Below are 20,141 nucleotides of genomic sequence, written 5' to 3' on the forward strand. Positions count from 1 at the left end.
GACATTCTCTCAGAAAACTTGATATTAGACAAAGATAGCCAAATCGTTAAATGTCAACCTCACTAACCACTACCCAAACCTACCCTTAAACTTAACCTTTGTCCGTGCTCAATAACCCAGGTAGGGAAATCACAGAAAGTTGAATCAGTTCATCTGCACAAGATGTTTATTGAGAGACGCGTTAAGTGACCTCTTCAGTCTCAACTGACTGCAGGTATCCCCACCCTAATAAACAATACAATGGCATATCGACTGAAAACAATGACCCGTTTCATATGCAAATTACCCTGACCATTAATTAGAGTTACAATGGCCATGTGTACTATTCACAGAGGATTGGGGAATGGTTGCAGTCGTTATGCCACTGTACTGTGTATAAGGGTGGGGATACCTGCAGTCAGTGAGACTTAAGAGGTCACTTAGATGAGGGATGAAACGTTTCTCTCAATAAACGTTGTGTTCAGATGAACTGATTCAACTTTCTGTGATTTAAACTTAACCACTACTTCACCTTAACCCAAATTATAATAACTTTATTTATATAGCACTTTTCTAAAACAATGTTACAAAGTGCTTTACAAAGAAATAAAAACAGACAAGGCAAAAATAAGAATAAGACAAAATAAGTAAGAGTAAAAATAAAAACAGTATGAATAAATAAAAACAAATATCAAACATTTGTAAAAGCTTTCACAAAAAGAAAAGTTTTAAGACGAGATTTAAAAGAAGCTAGAGACTTCGTCTTAGTTCAGTAAGAGAGTTCTATAGTGTGGGGGCTCGAACAGCAAAAGTCTGATCACCCTTTGTGACAAACTGAGACCTAGGAATAACCAGTAGGGCTCCATCTGCGGATCTTAATGGTCGAGAGGGCATATACCAGGTCAATAAATCAAAATGTATGTAGGCGCAAGACCGTTTAAGGCCTTAAAAGTGAGCAGTACAATTTTTAAATCAATTCGAAATATAACAGGGAGCCATTGTAGGTAGGCAAGCACAGGAGTGATATGGTCATGCCTCTTTGTCTTGGTAATGAGCCAAGCAGTGGCGTTTTGTACCAACTGCAGACGGTAGAGGGAGCCCTTGCTGATACCAGAGTAAAGTGCATTACAGTAGTCTAGCCGAGAATAGATAAAAGCATGTACAACTTTTTTGCAGATCATCAGTTGATAAAAATTACCTAATTTTGGATATTACCTTGAGCTGGAGAAAGCATGACTGAACAACATGTTTGATTTGATTATCAAAACCAAGGTTAGCATCGAGTATCACCCCAAGATTGCTAGCAACCTGCTTTTAACTACCTGACAGACTACCAAGATTAGTAACAAAAGGGCTGATGGAATTTGGGGGACCAAATAGAATGACCTCAGACTTATCATCATTAAATTTAAGACAATTTTCAGACATCCAGGATTTAGTGTCAGAGAGACAAGTTGTGAGATTTGCTAGGGCACTAGGATCTGTGGGTTTTAGTAGCATGTATAACTGAGTGTCGTCACCATAAAAATGGTAAAAACACATTTTGAATGACCTGATCAAGGGGCAGCATATAGAAAGGAGAAGGGGGCCAAGAACTGAGCCTTGAGCAACACCACAACTCAAGTGAGCGATTGAGGAACTAGAGTTACCTAGAACTACAGAAAAAGCTCTGTTGGTGAGGTAAGAGTGTAATAAACTAAGAACTGAGCCCTTGATTGCCAACCCAAGTCTCTAAGCAATGTAAGAGGATGTTGTGATCGACTGTGTCAAAGGCATCACTTAAGTCTAAAAGAGCTAAAATCAAGCAGTCACCTCTGTCTGCAGTCAGCAGTAGGTCATTAGTGACCTTAACTAGAGCTGTCTCGGTACTATGAAGTGCTCCAAAACCAGACTGGAAACTGTTAAAACACTATTCGTGATCATAAAAGAAATCAATTGAAATGACATTACTCTCTCCAGAACCTTAGATAAAAAAGACAATTTGGAGATTGGTCTGTAGTTACAGGGGATCTAAATGAGGTTTCCTAACCACTACATAACCTCAACCCTAACATAAAGGGATTGTTTGGTTTCTGGAATTTTCACTGTGTCCAGTGTGAGTCAGACAAACCCATGGATAAATTTTTTATGTCTGTGCGTGTAGTTTGAGAGTACATAGAACAGTGCACTTAGCTGAGCTTAGCTCAATTTCTAGATGTCTGCATGGATCATTAGCAGCTCCTTTCAAAGAAGAGAAATACACCTTCTCTAAAGCCAATCATTAATAATTTTTCATTCATTTCATATCATTAGTCTACTGTTAACCATTTTTCATGCAATGTACATGCAAAATCCTAAAAATTGGATGATAAATCTAACAATTTTTCTAAGACGCATATGCATCTTTTACTGCATAGCCATCTTCTTCTATGGTGGAAAAAGATGGATATGCGTGTTACATAAAAATAGTTCAAAACAAAATCAATTTTTTAGGATTTTGCATGTACCAATGAAAACATTAGGTAAGAAAAGCTGTTAAGGCTAGGCTAACAAGTAAAGCATATTGCTGATCGGCTTCAGAGAAGGTGCATTTGTCTTCTTTTGAGGGGAGCTGTGGACATCTAGCAGTTGAACTAAGGTAGGCCAAGCACACCATTCAACATACCTTCAAACTATACGCACAGACATAAAAAGGACATCCATCCGAGTTTGTCTGACTGAGTAGGTAGGACACATGGTAAAAATCTCAGAAACCAAAACTACTGCTGTAACCATTACTTTACCTTAACCCTTAATTTAACAACTACCTAACCTGTTCTGATTCTGTCTGAGAAATAGTGTCGTCGATGAGTCGTATGAGGTGCCATCTTTCTGTGGCGTTTCTCTCACTGTCTCTCTATTACGCATCAGTTGGTAGTCATTGTAAATCTGTTGCTTCTCCTCACCAGCAGTGTTTTGATGGTGGGTGGCGGGTTGCCCTCATACTGAATGCTGAATCGGGAGCGCAATGTAGTTATGTTACATCAAAAAGAGTAAAAAACAGAAAATAGAACAAAAAAGTGCCCCAGATACCATCTCTCACACACACACACACACACACTTATTTTCCACCATTTCATGCGAGTGTGACAGGGTACGAAAGATGGGAAGGACCTTTAGCATGCCCAATTTGTCATTTAAGTGTAGAGGGCCAGTTTTTTGGGGTTTTTTTTGCATGCCCTACACCAGCAAATAAAATGTTCCTAAATCCTCAGGTGATCTTTTAGTGAAAAAAGCTAAATCAAAATATGCACTTGAGGAGGAGAGGTCTTTTCCTCTGTAGTGTATTTGCTCCCTGCCTCTTCTAATCCCAAACCAGACGTTCCAATGTGCCGGTGGTCTCGTGGATGGGCTCTGGTCTGTGTCTCTACTTGGCTTCTCCCGGCAGTTTCTTTTTTCTGTCGTACTCGGTCCGTTCTTCTGCTGCGTCCATCATTCTTTTCCCTCTCCAGCCCTTTCCACTCATCGCCACTGACTGCCAGCCATCAATCTCAGCCAGGTCTCAGCTGTGTGAGTCAGTGGTATATATCACTTGGACTCTCACCAGCTATGGTGACACCAGACCCCATCTCAGACTATGACATGACTGGGGAGGGCAGGGCAAAGGCTTGCTGGGTTATGATTCCCAGCCTGCATAAGCAGACTTTATTAACATCATGTACGCCCAAGCGGGGCACCGATCCACGCAAACTGCAAAAGTCATATTTTGGAGAAGAAATGCATTGTACTCGGACTCAAGCGTTTCTACAGACATCCGCAATAAAACCCGCAGATTTATGATTACCTTGTGACACTGCTCCATGATGATTAGGCGGCCAGTACCGGTGAATTGGTATTAGGTGTCCAAAGAGGCATGTGAGTTTGCTGACTTGTATGGACAGGAAAATGGGCTGCCTGAATAGACGGGCCAAAGTGACCAATCTGGTCTCCACACATTTGCTGACCTGGAACTCAACACCCCAAACAGGACATCCGAAGGCAGGAGTGACAGTGGCAGGCAGACGGCAGCTGATGGGAGTCCTGGATCACCTGATCGCTGTGTCTGGGATTCCTTGGATAACACGGGAGAAACACAGAGTCCAGGATGAGATCCTACAGCTCGTGACGTGTCGCTCCACTTGGATGTGACTCACACAGATAGGCACCTCAAGCTCATCTGGTATTTTTGAGGTTAATGCACTTTCACTTTAGCCCCTTGGGTTCACTAAAGCACATTTTTGTGTGTCTATGTACACTTTCCCCCCCATCTCAGCTATAATCCACCGGTCAGTAGGTCAGTCTGTCACTCACAAAGAGTAAAGGGAATTTTTTTTGGACCCCCCCCCTTTTTCCTCCCCAGTTGTATCCAGCCAATTATCCCGGTCGCTGCTCCACTCCCTCTGCCGATCTGAGGAGGGCTGCGGACTACCACATGCCTCCTCCGATACATGTGTACTCGCCAGCTGCTTCTTTTCACCTGACAAGGAGGAGTTTCGCCGGGGGACGTAGCACGTGGGAGGATCACGCTATTTCCCCCTCCCCCCGAACAGGCGCCCCGACTGACCAGAGGAGGCGCTAGTGCAGCGACCAGGACACATACCCACATCCGGCTTCCCACCCGCGGACACGGCCACTTGTGTCTGTAGGGACGCCCCACTAAGCCGGAGGTAACACGGGGATTCGAACCGGCGACCCCCGTGTTGGTAGGCAACGGAATGGACCGCCACGCCAGCCGGACGCCCCCGAGTAAAGGGACATTTTTAGAGGAGAACATGAGGGAAGGAGGTGAGGGAGGGGTGAGGGAATAAGGAGTGGAAGAAGTGGAAACCGAAAGATAAGTAACAAAGAAAACGCTGGAGGCGTAGTGGCAGGGGGGGAAAGCGAGACTGGATTTAGAAATATGGAGAGTAAAGTCAATATCAAATCAAACAGAGGATGAAGAATACGAGAAGAGGAGGTTCAGAGTGGAGGAGGAGGAGTGAGAAGTGTGAGTAAATTAAAATCAATTTTTCATCAAAAATCGTTTGTGCGGCAGCCATTACGTCCAAGACATTTAAATCTCCCCAGGGACACATAAAGTCATCTTGGCTCTGAAATGTAGCCTGACTTTTGTTGGCTTGTGGTCTTTATGCCCCCCACCCCGCGCCGTCGCCTAGATCTCCAAAACGCGCGCGTGAACTACGGCGCGCAGGTGCTGTGAAACGCAGCAACAGCTTTGCGTGTGACCGCAAGTCAGCTGGACGAAGTTGCGTGCGTGCGCGCGCATCCGTGTATGGAGGGGATTGAAAGAGATAATTGTTCTGGTGTCCGTCCGGGTGGGTCAGTTTGGGTGATAGAGAGACAGGTTGTGTGTGTGTGTGGGTGTGTGTGTGAGAGAGAGAGAGAGAGAGAGAGAGAGAGAGAGGGAGAGAGAGGGAGCGGGAGAGAGGGAGAGAGAGAGGGAGAGAGAGAGAGAGGGAGAGAGAGAGGGGAGAGAGAGAGGGAGAGAGAGAGAGAGAGAGAGGGAGAGAGAGAGAGAGAGAGAGGGAGGGAGAGAGAGAGAGAGAGAGAGAGAGAGAGAGAGAGAGAGAGAGAGAGAGAGAGAGAGAGAGAGAGAGAGAGAGAGAGAGAGGGGAGGGGGAATTTGTACTTGCACATGGTGGGGGGGGGCTACCGTCTCTAACATCTGGCTCGCCTTGTCAGGCGGCCGCCAGTCTCATGTAGAAGTTGTGTAGCAGCATCTCTTCCCCCCCTGGCCCAGTGCGGGACTGTCTGCGGGAGACTCGTCAATGAAGACGCGACCGTGGTTTTTGGGAGCGGGTCCACATGAGACGGGGCCGTTGGTGCAGGGAGGTGACGCAGCGGCAGCCAGGTGAAGCGGTGACGACCATTGCGGCAAGACAGACCGCAGGCAGGCAGGCAGACCCGGCCCGAGTCTAAGGGAATAACGGAAAGGAGGTTTTTTTTGTTGGCCCTATTTTCTTCCGGTGAACTGGATTTACAGCGGAATATGCGTCGCGGTTCGCCATGACCACCAAGCGAAAGTCGGCCAAGCTCCAGCTGCGGCGGTCGATCAGCGAGCAGCTGCGGGACTCGACGTCCAAGGCTTGGGATCTGCTGTGGAGGAATGTCCGGGAGCGACGGCTGGCAGGTCAACTTGACAACAAAACAACAACAAATAATACACAAATAATGAAATAATACCCCCCCCACCCGGTGTCTTATTGAATGAACTTAAACGAGCCAAAAGTTGAGCAGAGCCCGTCCGCGTGTCTGACGCGCGTCGCGCGGACGCGTCTTGCGCAACGCGCCCGATATATTTGGGGGGGGAGGGAGGGGGGGAAGGTCATCGTCGAATTCGGCGGCTCGCCCCGTTGACCCGCAAAGACGCGAGACCACGGACGTGTTATTACGCGTCACCGATCCGTCGCTCTTGTCTGTCGAGTTTCACTTATTCGTTTGGTTTGTTGAGTGACCAAGATTTGGGGGGGGGGTGTTTGGGGATTTGCCCCGGAGATTTCTTATTGCCCCGCTGTGTTGCGACCAGCGCCATTGCGCCAAGTGTGGAGGTGCAGTCAGTGGGTCCAGTCTATATTTACAGTGTCCTGGATGCGCAGAGTCGGAATCGCCCGGCGTTTTGAATGTTCCCCCACCCAGTTCGTGCATGTGCGTAAGCAGAGAGAGATGGGGGGGGTGCTGGGGGGAGGAGGGGGGGTCGCTGCAGCTGTCTGCCCTACCCGGCTTAATGTAATTACTGAGCTTGTCTGCCTCTTAAGGAAATTAAACGACTAACAATCCCCACAGCCACAAGCCTGGGTAAAAAAGCGAGGGGGTGACATGTAAACCAGCGTGTTTCATGTCTGCCATAGTGGGACGTGGTGCATGCGAGTCCAGCGCTGTGCCGACAGAGGAGGCCGGATGACATTTGCACGACGGCTTTACTGCTGCTGGTCTCCGGCAGAGCAGGCAGTCTGATTCACTCACCGCTGCTGCTTGACGCCTCTTGAGATGATGGCGGTGAAATGAGCCCGAGCAGCAAAAACCGAACATCCCAGGGCAGGCACGCCGGGGAGCACCTGCTCCCCCGGATAAGCCGCCCTGCTATTCTTCATCCCCCTCATCCTCTCCACCCTGCCCCCGGGGGCCACGCCAACCAACCCCCCCGTCCCCATCCCCGCATCCTCATCTTAACCCCTCGGTTCAAAGCTCACATCTGTCTGGATTTGGGGGAAGGAGAGCCTCACATCTGCGGTGCTCGGCCTCGCTACCGAATTCCCATTGCAGGGTTCTCTCACTGTTTACGTCCATTGGCAAGTGAACATAGACAACTTCACGACGGCAGTGGTAAAAAAAAAAATATATATATATATACGTATATATTTTAGTAGACAGTGTATAATTTGAAAGTGATTATTACAACGGCCGGTGTGTCACAGGACCTTGACATTGAATGATTGATTGGTGGTTGTGGTTAGGTTCATTATTGCTCAAGTCAATTGAGTTCGGCTTCCATTCCATCCTTGCTGTGTGTGCAAAGTGAAAGTACATTATAGCACCTGGATTTGGTTGTAATCCCAAGGATTTTGCTTTAGGGGTGGGGGGTCGGGTCTCTCTTTGTGTGCAGGATTAGCGGGGTTTTAGCTCCTCTTTTGTGTGTGTATGTGTGTGTGTGTGTTTTGTGTATTTGTGCATAATGGAGAGGTATTTGAGCATGCTTGTGTTTTGTTAACCAATCAAGGGTCCAAGAGTAGGGCTGGGCGATATGGACAAAATCGAATATCGCGATATTTTTTTCACCGAATACCTCGATGTCGATATCTGATATTGTAGAGGTGACTATTGGCGCTCTCACAAAATAATTACACAATGACATTTTTGATAAACACTCATTAGTAATGTGAATATGATGTCCAAATGGGTAGAGACAGATAATATAATGGCTAGAATAGTCTAATAAATTAAGAAAATTGCATGTCTTTACTGTAATGCAGCCTTTAAAACCAGGAGAAGACACTTACATATGTCACATCATGATATTACCATATCCAAAATCCCAGATGACTCTTGTATCACGATATTGATATAATCTCTATATATATAAAGCAAGATTGTATGTATGTTCGCTTAAAACTCCAGAAATACTCATTGTAGAACAAAAAGAAAGGTGTCTTTAGAATCAGCACTTTCCAAGGATTGCACAGTTTGAAAAATATTTCAAAAACCAAGTAAAAAATTTTTGATTTATTTGCGAAAGAGATATTCCCACGATGCTTTGTGGAGACTTCCGGCAAATCCTTCCAGTGGTCAAGGGGGGCACTACACCTAACATTGTCAATGCTAGCCTGAAGGCACGCAACGTGGTTTACCCTGAGGCGCTTGAGCACACCCTGGCAAAGAAGCTTGATGAATGGATTGAAAATTATGACATTTGATAATTGTCGTTAATATCATGTTGGTTGTTTTGGTGACAAAATTTTCCTCAGGCAACGCCAGGTACCTCTGCTAGTATTGCCCTGCCCAAGTCCAGAGAAAGGGGGGGGGGATCACTGAACATATATCTTGAATAAACCTTTTCCGATTACGTATTGTAAAGGGCGGGGAACTGTTCATCATCCTTAAGATGTTTTATTTTCATTTTTGACCCAAAGAATATTGGCAGTGGTTGTCAATTTTGGAATCTAACAGCCACTAAAGCCGGTGGATGAAAGAATTAGAATGGTGCCCTCGGTATAAGTAATGACAATGCTAAAATTGTTCACAACAAGAATTTAACCGTCTACACTGTCAGAGTCACTGTCTGGGGCAGCTGTATCTTAAAGTAGTGCTGCATGGTTATTTTACCTACCCCTCCCAGTGCCCATGCCTTGTGCCAACACATTTACACACATCTATTTAGCTTGATATCAGGTTGCCCTGCAGTGGCCTGCACCAGTCACTGATAACCCCTGAGTTTGCTCATTGTACACTAGGGTGCTTGGAAGGTTGCTGTTTCTGCTGAGACAGACAGCGGCCATGTCAGTCGGGCGTTCACACAGACGTTAAGGTAGCTGGACGGGAAAAGACAGGGGGACACACTTTGAGCTGCAGTTTCAGATCGCGTTTAGATAGCATCTGGTCCGGCTGTGATTATTTCCTCCCAGATTGCCTCCAGAGGGCAGTGTAATCAAATCACTCTGTCACTATGGGTGAGAGGTTTGATATTTCAGAACCAAACTGAATTATTCTGGCTGAATTTAACCTGACGCAATATGCTGACAATTTACATCGGCGTTAACAAGCAACGTTTCAGGGAGCTTCATATGTTTCATTGATGATTCCCTCTCACCCTCTCTGCCAGCCAAAGTCCTGCAGACTTAAAGGCTTTGCTACATGTAATACCCCTTCTCCCGTGAGCACGTGTGCATGTGTGTGTGTGTGTGTGTGTGTGTGTGTGTGTGTGTGTCTGTTCTTGTGAGCGACTGCTGACCTAGGATTGACTTTACTATGGCCTACTTTTTTTGTACAATGCCCCCCCTCGCTCGCTTCCCAAAATGAGTTATGGTGATCCCCCCCCCAACCCTGCCTCCCCGCCTGCTGGTCCTGGGTACTTGGCTAGTCTATTAAACTAGGCCAAAGTATGAATGATCCCCCTCCTCCTTCCACCCATTGCATTCCATACATTTACGCGTTAACTCAGTTACTGTATGCGTCACATGGCTCCATCCATAAGATTAAGTAGGATCTCAAGACTACTTACTGCTGGGACTCTGTGACGGATTTTGCAGAGGGTATTCCTAACTGGGGGCTAAAAAAGTCATTTTGATATACCTTACTATAGCCGTGTGGGGGTGTTGTCTTTTTGCATGCTGGTTGGGGCTGGTTGTGTCTCTGGGGCTGGGTAGGGGGTTAAGTGTCTAGCTAATGGTTTCTTTGTCAGGTATGACCGGCCTGCGGGGGTTCTAAGTTGAGCCCTCAGGTTGTGGGACGACCTCATGAACTTGGCCATCCTGTTATAATTCTGAGTAGAGCGTATTTGTGCCGAAATGAGCACTAATAAATACCATGTGGTGTTTACTTGACATCATGTTGTGGATTTGGGGTACATCGCCTCGTTGGATTTCAGTCTCACGAAGTGTTCGTCTCAGTGGCGCGCTCCTACATACATTCTTCAGCGCACTGTCATACGCCTACATACCCTCTATGGCTTTTCCTTTGGCGCGCTGAGATACAGCTTTTAGGGATGGTGGTTTTTCTTGGCCTATCTTCTTTCTCATTGCATCCCCCTTCCCACACATGTGCCTCATACACAGAAACAGATGCATGGACACACACGCATGTGCGTGTGCACGCACACACACACACACACACAAATGCATGCCTGAAGCTTGCTCTAGTAAAGTGTGTAACTGGCACAGGTTCAGGAAGCAGGGCAGATATCGCCCATTGGCTCCACTGCTGGTCACGGGACCACAGGAAGGACGAGGTGGAAGCAGTCTGCCCCCCCCCCTTCCATTTTAGACAAATGACTCAACATGATGTGGGTGTGGGTGTGGGTGTGTGTGAGGAGAAGTCGCCTATCGGTGGATTCGCGTAGCTGCAAAGATTGTTTGTGTAGTAACATGCATAGTACTTGTGTGACTATGGTGAGCTGAGAGGAGGGAGAAAGAAAGAGAGCAAGACAGCGAGCGAGAGAGAGGGAGGAGAGCTGTTTCTGACTTCCAGTGAGGGCATGTTAAAGGCAGGAATGTCGAGGGGGTGAACAGACAACAGATGATCAGGGGAAGAGTGAGAAAAGTGCAGGAAGTTTGTGTGAGAGAGAGAGAGAGAGCGCACGAGAAAGCGAGAGCGAGAGGGTGAGAGAGGTGACACATTATGGAGCCTGAGCACCGTGTGAATCTCGCGGACAGGGTGGACACCACAGAAGTCACGGGCAGTGTTGCACCATCAGCGGACCGTGTAGGTGCTGGAGAGAATGCAGACGTAGCAGATACTGCCGACCACAAGGATGCCAAGGATAGTGCGGAGGCTGTGAAAGTCACGAACACTGCTGACGGCGAGCAAGGCCCCGGCAGTTCCGACGCCGCCGGTGCTGAGGGTGGCGCGGATATGGCCGGCGTTGTGGACAGCGGGGGTGCGGACAGCGTGCGCAACAGCGCAGGAGGTGACAGTAACGGCTGCGACAGCGACAGCGACGGCGCCAGTGAGAGCACCCTTCTGGAGGCCATGAGTCCCGATGGGCAGGACTACTACCTGAGGCTGGGCGAGACCCCCCGGTGGCGCTCTGCCCTGCGCCTCTCTCGCATCATCGCCCGGCAGCAGCTGGTCAGGAGGCTGGAGCAAGGTAGAGCTGGAGACAGAGCGATGCTCTATGAGGTGTCATGTCAGGCGTTCTCAGAATTGTGACTAGGTCTGCGTTTGATATTGCTCCCAGTGGAGATGGATAGGGAAGGAGTGATCAGTGTCTTTCTGTAACGTTTGTAATTAGCCACTGCTGTTAGTGAGCAATGGGTTAAAACTGACTTACAATGATGTCTAATCCTCAAAAGCGTATGATTCTATCAGGAGAAGGAAGCCATGGCTGGAAGTTTCATCAGTGAGTCATTTGAGTCAAGAATGTTCTCCTATCAGTTGGCTGTGATCATCTGAAGGGAGACATTGACCATAAATGAAGTCCTTTTTCAGAAGGACACCATGTGAGAGAGAGACAGAGTGGAAAACACATCTACTCTACCTCTAGCTTGGTTTTTTATGTATGCGTTTTTTTGTTGTTGTTGCACAGAACAGGTGGCCGAACTTCCCACTTTTCGCTTCTCTCTTAATCAGACTTCTTTCTCGCTGAAGAAATGGCTTTCAAAGGTCCGATAAAGAGCATTTCCGAAGCGACGTCACACTCTTTATGTGAACCAGTGTCAAACTTGTTTCTGTCCCCCTCCTGTCTTCCCACTCTCCGACTTTGTATTCCATCACGGTCATTTCCTCAAGTTCCTGTCACATGACGTATATTTACAGGGGAGCGGGACAGTGGAACTTCCTGGTTGTCATGGAAACGTGACAGCGGCGCCCGCACGGGACACCGCCACATGTGTGTGTCGAGTTCTTATTCTTCACCGCCCGATGGCGGCTTCCATTGCCGTGTACGGGAAGGTTTTCAAGGTTACGTTGAAGGAGATGGAGAGGAATTGTGGTCTTTTTGTTGTTGTTGTTGTTTGTTTTGTTTTTTGATGGTGTTATGGATGACTGCCTACTGTCAGATCCTGTGTTTGTCTTTTGCCTCTTTTCTCTCCCTGGGAATTTGTTTCCCCTTGTGCAAAACCTTGTATCAGGTGTAGACAAGCCGGGTGGAGAGGGAAAGTGAGAGAGGGGTGGGGGGTGGGGGTGCAGGACTGGAATGTAGATGGAGAAGCAAGTGTGTGCCTGTGCTGTTTCGGGTAAAGCAATTATTCATTTAGATTTCACTCAGTGTCACGCTAACACACACACACACACACACGCAGTCGTGTTTCACTATCCTTGTGCGGACCCCTCATTGACTACATTCATTTCCTAGCCCTTAACCCTAACCTTACCCACGCAAACTACATGCCTAACCCTAACCCTTACCCTAACCCTAACCCTTACCCTAACCTTAACCTAACCCTAATTCTAACCGTAACCCTAAAACCAACTCCTAACCCTAAAATAGACCCTTTTCCTTGTGCGGACCTCTGAAAGATCCACACAAGGTACATCCTGTCAGGTTTTGCTATCCTTGTGTGGACATTTGGTCTGCACAAGGACAGCTAAACATGTACACACACACACACACACACACACACACACACACACACACACACACACACACACACACACACACACACACACACACACAATCTCTCTCTCTCGCTCATACACACACAGACTTCAGCAGATGCGTTGCAGATCTCTACTACTGGTAGGTTTCAGTGGAGATGGAAAACTCATAGACCCAGCAAACCAACTTCTGCTCACCTGCAGTTTCCATTTAAATCAGAATATCTTTCAGTACCCCAAACGTTACACCCCAATGCTTTTACTACCATTTCCCCCCCCCCGTGTTGCTTTTTATCTTGAATTCCTTGGGAACCGTGTAATTCCAGGGATTTGGTGTTTCACTTAAGGACATTTTGAAAGGGCATAAAGCTGTTAGCGGATGGTTGTCGAGATCAGACTTGGGATTTTTATCCCAGGAGTTCTCCTTAACCGGAGACCAGCGACCCAGCCCCAGCAAAGCCTTGGATTTTTTTGTCCCTACCCAGAAATCTGTGACTGCTTAAAACCAATATGTGGCCGAAGTACACATAGGCGCCCTGACAACTCTTTTACCCACCATTGCCTAAGGAATGTAATCGTTAAAGAAAACACGCACATGTTGTTGTGACTTTCTGCCGCCCTCTGCTGGAGAGATAATGCCGTAGTTAAGTATATCAGACTGGACTCTGCCAGGGACCGCCTTACATTTTTTTTTTCAGTTTTTACTCATCAGCGCATTGCATCACCTTGTTTTCACTTACGAAGCTACGGGACAAGTTACACTTGTCAGTGTCATAAAAGCAGTAAAACTGATCCCATCAAAGCTGCAGTTGGTTAACACTGAATATTCAAATGCAAATCCTTCCGCCTCTCTCGCTGCTGCCTCGTGTCACTCCGCTAAGCCCCTCCCACCAAATTACGTCCGCGTCGCTCTTCAGCCTCGTGTACTCGTACAAAATACCATTTGATTTAGTAAGATATTCTACAGAAGAACTCAACTGAGTGTTATAAAATCTTGTTTCAGTTTCTTAGAGTAACTAATTTAATTACGATTTGAGATTTTTTTTGGGGGGGGGGGCGAATAGCGTAAATAATAGACATTCTGATCTACACTCCATAGCAGCTGGTGGCGGTAATGCACCATTCCGTTGTTTGCCAACCGCCAGTAAACGCCACGAAGAAGAAAAAACGAAGAAGAAGCCTCGCGCACAACGACGAAATGTCAAAGCGAGACTCATGAAACTTGTATCGTATTTGATAATATACATGACCAATAAGCAGCCTTTTCGAGTTGGTCTTGGTGATTTTTAGGGTTCTGGTGATTTTTAGGGTCAGGGGTTACAACCACAAGCGACCGGCGGGGCAGGGCGGACGTGAATTGATCGCGTTATAAGCGCGTCGATTGTAGAACAGCCAATAGGAACGCCCGCTGTCTGAACTGAGCCGTGATTGGCTAAAATCGTCTGTCGCGGGGTTAGATTTTCTAAAGCCTGAACACTGAGCCAAGAGGAGGTGCAGAAGTCTAGTTTTCTCTCAGACCACTCGAATTACAATATGCTGAAAGGTTATTGTGGCTTTTTTGCTCAGTGACGCAAAGCAAAAAGAAAAAAGGACTACCCCAGCTTTAATAACAACTGTGCAATTTCTGATAGGCTGGAGTGTTTACGATTGCCCGCATCTGTTTGCGGTAGTCTCCAGCGTTGCACAGAAAACTAAAAACCCCTTACTTCAACTTCATCCCAATATAAGTTCAATTTTGCAGTAGATCCCCGAGGGCCTGACATCACTGCAGACATATACATAACAAGACAGGCGACTCTTCTTGGAAGATAAACATATTCCTCTTAACATCCCTACTCTCCCTCCTCCCATCAACCCCCTCGCCATCTTCTTTACTCGTTTTTCTTCGTGACCTTAAAACACAGAGGAATAAATGCTTAAGCTTATGTGGGAATGTGGCTGCTTTCCAGATTCTCTCTCTCTCGCTCTCTCTCTCTCTCTCTCATCTCTTACTGTGTCTGCGTACATATACATTATACACTGTGAGTATGTGTGTATGTGTCTGTGTGCAAGTACACTGTACATTCAGGTGTATATTTGTGTGTGTGTGTGTGTGTGTGTGTCTACTATTCTCCCATATGTAAAGGACTACGTATGCCGAGCATCCACTCGCTGTACACCGACTGTTACATGTGTGTTAAACAAATTCAGCAATCAATAATCTGACCGTACTATTAAGCCATGACATCTACTAATGGCGTTAGATATTAACGTCAAAATTCACAGCGCTGCTTGCAAACTGTTATTTCTTTCTTCTTCTTTTTTAATTCTTCATAGCCCTCTTCGGTCTCACGTTTGATTCTGGCGTTCGCCGGTTAGTCTTACCAAGGCGGCTAATTATCCCAGCTGACATGTTAAATCCAGGAAGCGCTGTTCCTGTTACTGTTCTTAGCTCACACTCTGCTCCGCATTCCTGGGAAACACAGAAGAGGAAATGATGTCATGCAAAGGCTCTTTGGGGGCCTGGGGACCCGGTGTGAGGCAGACAAAACACTGAGGAGAGGCTGACAGCAAATTAAAAAAAAGAAGAAAAGAGTCAAGGTTATTGCTCCCCTCCAGCTTATGAGGTGAACGCTGGATGAAAGGCAGGACGTGAGGAGGGAGAGAAGCGACGAGCGGCGGCAGAAGTTGTGCAGAAAAGACTTGTCGGACGTTCGGGGCACTTTTCTTACGTAACGTGGCTGGCATCGTCGTTATGTAACGAATTACCTTACAATGTCTTTCTCTCCGGCACCTACGACACAGGACACACACACACGCACACACACACACACCATCTGGTGTGTCTACTTTCCCCGCTGTTGCCTCGGTGGCCTGCGGCCTGTTGTCGCATATCCTACCCGGCAGGAATGCGGGGACGTTGGGTAGACTGAAGGAATGGCGTGGTGGGCGTCCTTGATTAGCCCTTCTGGACCGCGGGTGTTTGTGTGTTCTCTCGCCTGGTAATGACATGTTTGTGTACCAATTAATCTCTTGATTAAATTCGGCGCAGATGAATGGAGGCGTTGTTCCCGTGCCGACAGGAGCTCTGACACTCGGCGTCTTTGATCAAGCAAAAACCACCCACACATGCATGGACACACACATGCACGCACGCACACACACATGCATGGACACACACATGCACGCACGCACACACACATGCATGGACACACACATGCATGAACACACACACACATGCATGGACACACACATGCACGCACGCACACACACATGCATGAACACACACATGCACACACACACACACGCACACTAATCAAAGTAAACCTTTGTGTATTCATCTTAAGTATCTCCGTTTGCTGTGGTCTGTAAATTCAGATGTGTTGCCGGGGGCAACTGGGATGCTGGGTGTTATGGCGAATTCCTGACTGTAGCATTTCCGGTCATGCTAAGGTGTCCGTTTCTATGGTGAATTAACATGGCGAGCCAACCTGCCCATGTAGGAAAAAAAGTGGTTTCTGACAGCAACCCTCTCAGTGATCACAGGGGTGTCCGGGTGGCGCGGCGGTCTGTCCCGTTGCCTACCAACGCGGCGATCGCCGGTTCGAATCCCCGTGTTACCTCCGGCTTGGTCGGGCGTCCCTACGATTGGCCGTGTCTGCGGGTGGGAAACCGGATGCGGGTGTGTGTCCTGGTCGCTGCACTAGCGCCTCCTCTGGTCGGTCAGGGGCGCCTGTTCAGGGGGGAGGGGGAATTGCGGGGGGGGGGGGGATAGCGTGATCCTCCCACGCGCTACGTCCCCCTGGTGAAACTCCTCACTGTCGGGTGAGAAGAAGTGGCTGGTGACTCCACATGTATCGGAGGAGGCGTGTGGTAGTCTGCAGCCCTCCCCGGATCGGCAGATGGGGGTGGAGCAGCGACCGGGACGGCTCGGAGGAGTGGGGTAGTTGGCCAAGTACAGCTGGGAGAAAAGGGAGGGGGGGGAATCTAAAGAGAAAAATAAATGTCTCAGTGGTCACTTAAAACTCCTTCAGCAACCCATTTTGTCTCCTTCACCTACATCTCCTCCCCCTCCTCCTCCTCCTCCTCAAGACCAAGACAGAGATAAGTGCTTTGGCCTGCTCTGTTTCATAGGAGGAGCCGTTGGCCTGATGCTTTGCACCTGGGGTCCTCGTAGGCTTTAAATGGTAATCTTCTACCCGCAACACTTAGACACTGCCCAAACCAAACCGCGCTCAACAGCTGTGGCTGATTTGGTCCCGAGCTCAACGGCCGGCGTTCAGGCAAACGAGGTCCGCAATGAGCAACGCTAAACCCCGCGCCGTGATCCGGTACGGCTCGATCTCTGCCCGAGCACGTCGTCAGAAAAGAAAAACAAGCCCTGGGCCTAATCTGCTAATACCGCTGGGCTCAGGTCAGGTAGCGGACTTCTACGTCGTACAGTCGTTGTTGTGTAAGTTATGGTAGCTGTGGCATGTCTCTCCCCCCCTCCCCCCCACCGGCCCTACGCCCCCCTGTGGTGTTCCCACAGGCTCTGTCCATCTCAGCCGGCCTCCTCACCCCACACGTCTGCCGGTGTCAGCCTCTTCCATTCTCTGACTCACTGGGGGTAACATCTGGACTGTGCCGAACGCACACACACACACACACACACACACACACACACACACACACACACACACACACACAGAGCTCTCTCACTCGTCATTCCACTCCTCAGCGTTGCACAGCCAGTCTTGAGTTGTGAGGCCGAGGTCGGCGTCTCCTCGCTCGCCCTCTAGTCCGCTTAGCCGACTTGTTCAATTTAACCGTTCAGCCGCCACCGGTGTGCCATGACGACCGGCCTCCGTCGGCCTCTGGCACGGGAGGATTTGCGGACGCCAAAGCCGTTTCTGAATTAGCCAGCGGCGCCTCCGCTAACGAGGGGAAGAGATGACGGGGATAATGGCGACGATGAAGGCGCCGACAGGGGTCCGGTAGCGGTGCGGTGTAGAGGACGGGAAGATGAGCGTGGGCTGGGCAGGGAAAGGCATGTGAACAAGTTTTCAGTATCGATGTATGGCGAGCGTGAGAGAGAAGGGAAGGAGGACGAGATGAGGGAGGGGAGCGTGTGAAGCCCGTGGATCTCGGGACTGTACTGGAAATGCGAGAGATGGCGCGAGAAGGTACGCAGAGAGAGGGGATTTAACACGTTTTTACCCGTTCCTCCGTTCGGAAGGGGAGAGTGAAGCTGGAGTGAAGGGGAAGTTGAATAAGCAGAACAGGAAAGATCAGAAGAGACTAAGAGATAGAGGTAGCGGAAGAAGTGTTAAAATAAGTGTAACAGTGGAAGGAGAGTAGTGACTAGAAAGAGAGAGAGAGTTGCGAGATATTGCAAGTGAAACACAAAAAAAGAAAGCGAGCAGAAGGAGGTTGAGGAGAAAATTAAAGGGAAGGGAAACCCTGCTCGGAGCTGGCAGCGAGAGGGAGGCAGAGTTGTAAACACTCGGGCCAGAGAGCAGGAGAAGAGGGATGCACACAGAAACGGTTTGCTGGCTTGACCGCCGGATAGTTGTGAAAGGGATTTATTTGCCATGGGATGAGGAGCACTTCTGATACCCCGAGCGACGACAAAACCAGGCGTACCAGCCGGCTCGGCGCACGCCATGAGCGAGGCCACGATGAGGAGCTCAAGTGAGTTGCATTTCTTCTGCATTTCCTCAGTTCCCTGGCTCTTTAGAGGAGACGCACTGACGGTGGGACCGCCGTTTCCCGTCTCAGCGACTCCCGTCTCTCTCAGAGTCCGTTTCTCCGGGCGTGACAGCGGTGTCTTTGATTTATTTCCTGGGTGTCGCCTCATGTGTGATTCAGAGAGGGGCGCTGTGCTGGGAGAGGGATGTAATTGGCACATTGCGGTGGAGGAGTCATTTCCTCTGGCGCTTCTCGTCGCTGTGATGGTGAAGATAAAGGCTTTTTTTATTGTGCTACTGGACCTTCTCCTCCTCCTCCTCCCTCTGCCTCTCTCCCATGTGCTTCCAGCCCCTCTAAATGGACGGAGGAGACTAAAGGAGTTGCTGTGAGTGAATGGGACGTCAGAGAGGCACGAGATAAGGATGCTCAGTTGGCGAGGCAGAAAGTTTCGGGTCTTTTTGGATCTGCAAACGAACTTGACGAGTCGTCGTCGGCAAACTTGATGCCGGCCTCGGGCGCCGCTGAAACGCCGCCGTCAGCTCAAAAGTTCAGCAGAATGTTTCAATCAGTGTTTGCTCATTAAGAAAGGGGAAAAAACAAAATCAGCACATGCTCATAAACATATGTGGGTGTGTAAAGGCAGACACACGTGGCTACACAGCGGAGAGCTGCCAGCGTAGCTGTGCGGGGAATATATATATATGCTAACGGAAAAACGCTGTAAAGTAAATGCCTGTAAAATGTGCCGCTGGTGTTGGCTTCTAGCTCCTAATGGGGTGTGGCGACTCGTTTGAGGCCCGTGAAGTCTACGCGTGAACGGCTGAACTCTGGAAACATAGAAGCGTCAAAGTTTTTAACGGTTTCCTCCGAGATTTTCCGAGCGTCTATAGACGCTCGCGGCTTTAGGGCGGCCCGCTGTCCTCCCAAGATATCGAGTGTCCGTCCGTGGCCTCGCTCCAACTCTTCCAGCATCATCTTTCCAGAGGAATTCCCACGAGGAAAGATGAACTCGGCTCAGGCATTCCTTTTTCCGCGCACGAAATGTTGGAATAGGGATATCTGCGGAAAAACAAACCGTCATACTTTCCGTCCCTCATAAACATGCGACGTAGAGATAGAATAATGGCGTTATGTAGTGTAACATCGCTCGCGGAAGCGTATCGTCCGCTCCATCCAGCCGAGTTCTCGAGGGAACTTTCAACTCGTCTGGGACTCTCTCCTGCGGAAAGCCGAGGATGTGATATCCCACAATGCACCGCCTTTGAACCTTGTGGGGTTTCTAAACGATATATTGCATAGAGACCCAATTAGTTTAATGGCCCTCAGCATACGCTTGACCATCATGTTGTGCGAGTAGAGATTACAAAGGCCGACCTGGAGCAGAAGATGTCACGACTCTCATCCTGTCCAGTATGTTGGCGTGTATACCCAACCCCTCTCTTGTTTGTTTTGTTTTGTAGAGATCGAAGCTAAGGAGGCTTGTGACTGGCTGAGAGCGGCGGGGTTTCCACAGTATGCCCAGCTGTATGAAGGTAAAACACACACACACACACACACACATACAAAGCCACGCGCACACAAGTCCAAAGCAGCCACACCCTCAAATCCAGCATTTACACAGCTTCGGTGTCACAGAGACAGACTCTTCCAGTCCCTCCTCTGTCCATACCTCCCTCCCTCTCTCTCTCTCTCCCTCTGTGTCATCCTTGCATTTCTCTCCTTTTGACAGATCCATCTTTATCTCTCTCATCCATCACTCTATCTCTCTA

At 48.5% G+C, this 20,141-nt stretch overlaps 1 protein-coding gene across 6 annotated transcripts in view; it reads left to right on the plus strand.

Annotated features, from left to right (window-relative positions):
• Nucleotides 1–20,141, plus strand: part of LOC130117332 (stAR-related lipid transfer protein 13-like) — a 72,821-nt gene that overhangs the window by 32,152 nt on the left and 20,528 nt on the right. For 2 of the 6 annotated variants that reach the window (XM_056285547.1, XM_056285545.1), the window contains exons 1-2: nucleotides 17,409–17,867; nucleotides 19,833–19,904. Coding sequence is in view for 5 of the 6 variants with exons in the window: in XM_056285545.1 (XP_056141520.1) it covers nucleotides 17,846–17,867; nucleotides 19,833–19,904 (94 nt within the window). In the remaining variant the exon portion in view is untranslated. Of the gene's footprint in view, nucleotides 1–5,695; nucleotides 6,107–10,537; nucleotides 11,276–17,408; nucleotides 18,376–19,832; nucleotides 19,905–20,141 lie in introns of those variants that run through there. The other 4 variants (XM_056285542.1, XM_056285541.1, XM_056285544.1 and 1 more) reach the window with 4 other exon arrangements.

Source organism: Lampris incognitus, chromosome 8 (assembly GCF_029633865.1).
Source record: "Lampris incognitus isolate fLamInc1 chromosome 8, fLamInc1.hap2, whole genome shotgun sequence".
Classification (NCBI taxonomy): domain Eukaryota; kingdom Metazoa; phylum Chordata; class Actinopteri; order Lampriformes; family Lampridae; genus Lampris; species Lampris incognitus.